Source organism: Solanum lycopersicum, chromosome 1 (genome assembly GCF_036512215.1).
Source record: "Solanum lycopersicum chromosome 1, SLM_r2.1".
In the NCBI taxonomy this organism is placed as follows: domain Eukaryota; kingdom Viridiplantae; phylum Streptophyta; class Magnoliopsida; order Solanales; family Solanaceae; genus Solanum; species Solanum lycopersicum.
The window spans coordinates 55,367,499-55,374,936 of record NC_090800.1 but is presented as its reverse complement, the minus strand read 5'-3'; the positions used below and the strand labels follow the sequence as shown (position 1 = coordinate 55,374,936).

Genomic DNA, 7,438 nt, shown 5'->3' with positions numbered 1-7,438 from the left:
TGAAGCACTGTATGGATGGAGAGGTAGGTCCCCGGTTTGGTAGTTTGGGGTAGGAGATTCTTCAATACTTGGACCTAATATCATACATGAGGCTATGGAAAAGGTGAGAATAATCAGGGATAGATTTGTTATTGCATACACTCGTCAAAAATCTTATGTTGATAAAAGGAAGGGGGCTCTTTAATTTGAGGTAGGTGATCCAGTCTATCTTAAGATATCACCCATGAAAGGGATGACGAGGTTTGGTAAGAAAGGGAAGTTGTGTCCGAGGTATATAGATCCTTATGAGGTCTTACAACTAGTAGGGAATGTTGACTATGACCTGAAGTTACCAAATAATATGGCTTCTGTTCATCTAGTGCTTCATGTTTTGATGCTTAAAAATTATCGAGGGGATCCAGCATCCTTCTTTCCTGTTGAGGGTTTAGGAGTTTATGAGAACCTTTCTTATGAAGAGGTTTTAGTTGAAATTTTATATCGCCAAGTGAAGCGATTGAGGAACAAAGAGGTTACCACCGTGATGGTGTTATGGAGGAACCACGTTGTTGAGGGAGCAACATGGGAGTCAACGGCCGATATGAGATCCTGTTACCCTCACTTGTTTATTTCTTGAGGTTAGATATACTCTTTCTAAGTCTGATTTTATTCATGGAACTCTAATGTTTAGTGCATTAGTCGGTTTTGGTGTTTTATGTCCATAATTGTTTGTTTTATACTTTAACTTATGAATCATTATGTGTTCATTCTTGCATTCATGTTTTTGTTTTTGTAAAACATTGACATAATTTTTGTGTTGCATGAGTTGTGATGTGCATTCAGTTAAAGTGATATTGAGAATGAAGTTCCTCAATCTCAGTTATGAAGTTTCAGATAAGCTTTGAGTGATGTGCATCATCCAGAATAAGTTGTGAATCAAATATTCACAAAGAGGAAAGTTTCAAGTATGTTGATGTGTTTTTTCAAAGTACCCTCTTTGATTCAAAAAGATTATTAATATCCTGGGACGAATGTTCCAAAGGGTGGGATAATGTAACATTCAAGAAAATGTGCTTTTCTAATGAAGGGTCTATTAGGTTTTAAGAATATATATTGGGGTACATAGGCATCCCAATGCCCAATATTGAGTAATACTGGACATATTAGAAAATATTGGCTAAGGGTGTTAGCCTATTTTCTATGTATTAAGATATACTTTTATGTTTAAATGATCCAATCCAAGCTTGTTAGGAATTGTACCTTCAATGAGGATCCTAAGCTAAGATTTTTGACTTCATATTACACACATTAGATACGAGGCATCCAAATGTGAATTCAAGGAACAGTGCCACATGATCATTTAAAATAATCTCATAGATTAAGAAGTGTTTAAGGACATAGTGAGGGTCCTTGGACAATAAATGTGAAGCAACACATATGCAATCATATGTGCAACACATGTGCAAGAACATGTGCAAGAGACCAATAAACAAAACCCCAACCGAATTCGGTTAGGCGGTTAGGGGAAAGGCTTGCGTACGTGTAATGGCACGTGGGGCCTAGCTTCCTGAAAAATTGTAGACTCTAAAATAACATACCTTACTAGCTTAACACCTAGAATGAACTAAAATAAAATAACTAGTGCCCGAAATCCTATGACCTAACCGGGTGACACTAGCCGAGTAACTAACTCAAGAAACATCCTATTACCTAACCTAGGATGGTCCAAAGGAGTTGGTTATGGTCCTAATGACTTAGGGGTACTTTAGTAATTACCCTAGGTCACTTATTTAATTAAATTATCAAATTAATTAATTAATTTAATTTCCTAGTCAAAGCCGAGACCCTTAGGAAAATTTCAGAATTTGGCTAAGCCAAATGCAAACCATTATTTAGTCAATTTAGGAAAGGCGTTTTGGTAATTAAATAATTGATTTATTTAATTAAGTTTATTAGCCATATTTGAATTAGTCAATATTCAGTTCCTAAGACTTATACTAACGTTTATCCATAGAAACCTTTGACCAAACAAGAAAACAGTGAACAAACGTGAGAAAATAAGAAAAATTACTCTCGATTCTATATAGGCGATTTCAATGTTATTCTTCAAGATTTTTCATGCAAAGTACAGGGTGATCTTCGTAGATTCAATTCTACATTAAGGTTTGAGTTTTCTCTCTAGGAATCCTTTCCTAGGAGGCTTTTTAAACGTTTTGAATTAAAGAAAATCAAAACCAAGGTTGTTCCCAATGAGATTGTCGAATGTTCATCTCCCTAGTTCTCCTTATTTCCATTTCTGGTAATATGTATAATGTAAATCTCGAGAATGGTGTTTGTATTGTGATAATTGATCATTATGTGTGGGTTTCTATGATTTGATAATGTCGAATGAGACCTATCATTTACATGAGATAAGAAAAGTTGTAATGCCAATTGTGTTTGAGCAGATGCAATTGTTCTTAGAAGATAATCAAATATTAAATGTTGTCTTGCTTAAAATTATGAGATTACTACAGTATATACATGAATTGAATTGACATGGTTAATGATATTCTCATGACCATTGTTTAGTTACAGTTTGGGTTATGCCAATATATTTGCTAGTAATGTTGTTTCCAATATATTATATAGGGTTGGCTAATGACTAAGTCATACTAATGTTATATGGAAAATGAAAATTATGATGTTCTTGTACGGACAAATACATGTTAAAGATTGTCTTGACAAGATGTAACTCAATGAACATATAACCTACGGTATACCAATGATTGGGACAAGTCCAAACATACCCTTTATAAATAAACTTAAAAACATCATAGAACAATAAATATTCTCCATAATTTTCGTAAATAATTGTACAAGACTACCAAAAGAACATTGAACTAGATAAGGTAAGTAATGAAATAATTATAAGCTTATGAGTTATGAAATTGACATAGAATTGGGTGTTGAAGGAAGTGGGACAAGTCTTACTTGAACCTAAGAAATTATGTTAAATATACTCACATAAGAGGGTGTCATAAATTGTGAGAAAAGTCTCATTCACACCATAATGATAATGTAAGATTAAGTTCACGTTCATCAAGTAAAGAAAGGGATGAAAATTCATCCATTGAGATAAGCATACCTCATAACTAGAAGCAAGCTTCCGTAATGTATGAGTCAACATTAAAAGTTGTAAAGTATGATAAATTGAACGAAGCACCTATAGACTAGCAATGAGCTTCTACAAGTACATGTAAGCCTCATGAGGTGAAACTACCACCAAGGTGGATAAAGGTCTCCAAAATATCCTAGTCTTTGAACTATGTTGCAAACATAAGTTACTAGCTAGTGGATCCTCCTGAGAAAGCTAGGTAGTATTTGGTTTCACTTTTGCCGGTCAACCGCCTATTTTCAGTATAGGGAAGACACTTGATTTCATGTTAGCTCACATGATCTATGTTTTCTATAGGTTGTAAACCACCTCTTTTCAGTGTGGGGAAGACACTGGATTTCATGTTAGCTCACATGAACTAAGTCAATTTAATGTAAATATTTTTTAATAAAGTAAGAAAGAAAGAGGAAAAGTTTGCTCAAAGTGAAAATGAGATCAAAGAAGAAGAGATGTAAGTTCAAAGTGAACTAAGTAGGCAAAAGCATTAGTATATCAATCATCGGTGTTTGATAAGAATGAAGTTTAATACCTTTTGGCTTATGCTAATAAAGAGAGTAAAACAAATAATGGTCATAGCCAATAAATATATGCCAAACATAGTTATAGTATTGTAAATGATCAAATAATGGGCACATCCAATAAGATTGGCTTATAGAGATTTCATGCCCAATTTAACAACAATGGAAAGAATAACTTGTAAGTAGGGTAGTCAAAATCATTTCCTTAGTCTTTTTGATTACTTACTTTATTTATCTTAGAAATGGGACTACAATGAATCATTGCACTAGTAAGTAAAACATAGGATCAAAGGAGATCATTTAACTACACAACAAAATATTAAAGGAGTGAAAAATAAACTTAACACATGGGAGAGGAGCTCTTAGCCTAAGAGGGAGCAAAAATATTATTTTTTGTCTGAGTTGTTCTAAAATTATGTTAATGATTCCTAGGTCTTATGTTCATATAGAAAATTAGTTGTGTGCTTTAAATGCATCAAAAAATATCACATTCATAGCATTATTCATAAATAACGAATTAGGAAAGTAAAGTGACTTCACTTTCCAAAAATGGAATGTTTTTATATGAAGAGCTTTCCTTGATCATAGTCTTTATGTGTGTATGTGCACACACCCATACCTAGTACATATGTGTACTAATCCATATAAAATTACAATTTTTATATGTTCAGGTCCTTAATTAGGATTGAAGATTAGTTGATGTCGTTTGGACTAGTACCTCCAGACTTTGTTGGGTCCTCTTGAGTTCGAGGATTCCTATGCTTTATATTCTAGCTTTAGTAGATTTAGATAGTGGATGTTGTCCCTAGCGTTTCCCTTTAAACATTTGTTCAAGCTTTTGGATTATGTCATGTTTGGCAAACTATTATTTATATTATGAATTCTTCATTTGAATAATTCAATCTATTACTAGATAGTTGTTTAATTTGAGCATATTAGTATATCCTTCTTCTGCAAAAATTATATGAAGTCTCAGTAAATTTCAGTAAGTTTAAAGAGTTTTAAATTTTTCGCAAATTAAAATGTATGATTGTGATAAAAGGTAGGAAGAGGCTTGTCTGCGACTTCTGAGAAGTTAACGAAGCTGGTCTCATCTAGGGTCTAGGACCCTGGTGTAACACTTGTCTAGTTGATGAATGAAGGGAATGTTTAGGCTTGTATTATCCTTGTAGGTTTACTTAGTATGTAATTAAGTTATGGGACTTCACATGTACATTGCACAAGTAGACCTACCAAGGGATTATGAGTAGGGTTCTAAGTGGTTCTTATGAGGTATAGTCCAAGTGTGTTAATGTGTTTATTGCCTAGCTATGACTATGTTTAAATTCTTAACTTGTATATGGTCTTGTAATGAGTCCATCTACATGGTCCCTAAAGTATTTTGGGTAAAAAGTGAGTTAGGTATCTTAAAATATAAAATACTTCTATGAATGCATATGTTGGGTTAATGAAGGTTGTATGCATGATTCCATAGTGGCGTTAACGTGATGGTTCTGTGTGGATAGTGTTATGGGACATTGTGTATGCATTGTACCAATAATCACTACAGGGTTACTTGGAAGATAAGGAGTTAAAGTAAAAGGAAGGAGTTCACCGTAAAATGAAATATGCCCTCTGTAATTGTACATGTCCTTACTATAAAGTGGTGACCTATACACCTTAAATGCAATATGTGATGGTGTGTGACCATTGAATATCCCTATATAATTATGTGAATTTTATAATACTTATTATATCAAAGTTTTATGAAGTTTTCACAAAAAGGAATTATGTATGGTTTAAAATAAAATATCCCATTAAATGCATGTTTTTGCATGGTTGTCATACTTAGTGCATTTATACTTACACGATTCTTATCTACCTTTATACTCAAATTATATGTTATGGATGCTTAAAGGACGTCTCTAAAGTGAAGGGTTTGATATGTGTTTCCCAAGCTCGAGAAAAGGGATCCTTATGTTCCAAGGATTTTCTCAGTCAAATTTATATTTTATGAATTGTAATAGCTTAAAAATTAGGTTTTGATGTAACAGGGATGTGCCCCAAATTTATTCTATGAAGTTTAGTCTAAGATGGCAAAAGAGACTTAAAGTCTAACTATGTAATATGACATATATTTTTATATAATGTAAGTGGTGTTTCTAGAATATTATGTGCTATGGAAATTTATATATTTTCCACTTAATTTACTATGACAATGTCATGAATGATAACTATGGGCTTGTATAAAACATCTGAGAAGTCAAGTATGCCATGTTATTTTTGAGGGATGCTACCTGGATGTGACAATATCAATCTCATCAACAAGAATTTCCATACGACACTCTTTTTCTACCGATTCCGACACCCTAGTCATAAACCTATTCGTTAAGTCCATAGGCCTAGCTATCAAGCTTGGAGCATGGACAAAAGGGTGAATTTTAATGAGTGATCCTTAATACTCATATTACCTTTCTTAAGATTTATAAGTCCCTCCATCTTAGCCTCCCTCAACTCCAGATGAAAGAACCTATCAAGGAAAGCCGTCTTACAAGATTTGCACTTTTGGGACCCGTTCCTATAGGCCAACTATCTTTCCATTTCTCATACCAAATTTTTGCTACACTATTCAATTTATAGGAGGCAAACACCACATTCTCAAAGGAAACCGTTCTCATGATTGAAAGAACCTTATACACCTCATCTATGAACTTTGGATCTTCTTCCAGTTTGGAAATGTAAAATCCAATGGGTTCATAATGAAGAACTCATTAATCATGTCAGAACCCATTCCTCCTATAGGATTTGCCCAATCCATAACATCTCTTATGACTTGTGCCGGTAAAGCTTGAGCCAATAAATTCATAAAAAACCTAAACTATTCTTGAGGGACAATACCAATAGGAGGGTCATTAGGAACTTGAGGAGGAATTTTATTTTTAACTTGAGGAGGAACATCTTAATCCCCATTGCCATTTTCTTCCCACCTAGCATTAGCCCTAGTTTTAGCCATTTCCTGAAAATCATAGATAATTATTATAAAAAAAGGTCCTACTAAAGCCAAACTCTATGGCACGACTAATAGAATGAAGACCCTAAACTAAAATGCTTTTTCACTGAACTCAAAAAAAGGTATGAGGTATCATAGTGTCAATCCTAGATACCATGTCACATGATCAATTAAAATGATCCTGTAGAATAAGATGTGCCCAAGGACGTAGTGAGAATCCTTAAGACAATAAGTAAACATTTCCAAAGGAACCATTAAGAATAGTTAGTTAGGAAAGTATAAACAACCCATCTGCAAGCACATTTGCAAGACATGTTAAGGCGCATCAAAGGAGGGGACCACCCTAATAGAATTCCGTTAGGGTAGTTAAGGGGACAAAAACGTTCATAAGGGAGCACTCCATGTGGGGAATAACTTCCTAACAAATTTTGGACTCTAAATTACTGCCACAAATAGAGTAATAACCAGGACTAACCGAAATGGACCCACTAGTGCACCCGACAACCTAGGAAAAAAATCGGGTTGACACTAACCTAGTACTAGTTAAAGAGACAACCTATTAGCTAACATAGGATGCATCAAAAGGTTAGATATTGTCCTATAAACTAAGGGGTAATTTAGTAATTACCCTAGCTTACATAATAATTTATTTATAAAGTAAATTTATTAATTTAAGAGGGCTAAAATAAAAACTACAAAGGAAATTTTTCAGATTTTATTTTAGACCAAAAAGAGACAATCTAATACCTAAACAAGGATGGTCAAAAGAGTTAGTTAAAGTCCTATGCACTTAGATAT

At 33.7% G+C, this 7,438-nt stretch overlaps 1 protein-coding gene across 1 annotated transcript; it reads left to right on the top strand.

Moving 5' to 3' along the window:
* The first annotated feature begins 232 nt into the window (after window positions 1-232).
* Window positions 233-613, top strand: LOC138342473 (uncharacterized). The gene has a single exon (XM_069294667.1). It carries the CDS (start codon window positions 233-235, stop codon window positions 611-613), a length of 381 nt encoding a protein of 126 aa, XP_069150768.1.
* The last annotated feature ends 6,825 nt before the right edge of the window (window positions 614-7,438 follow it).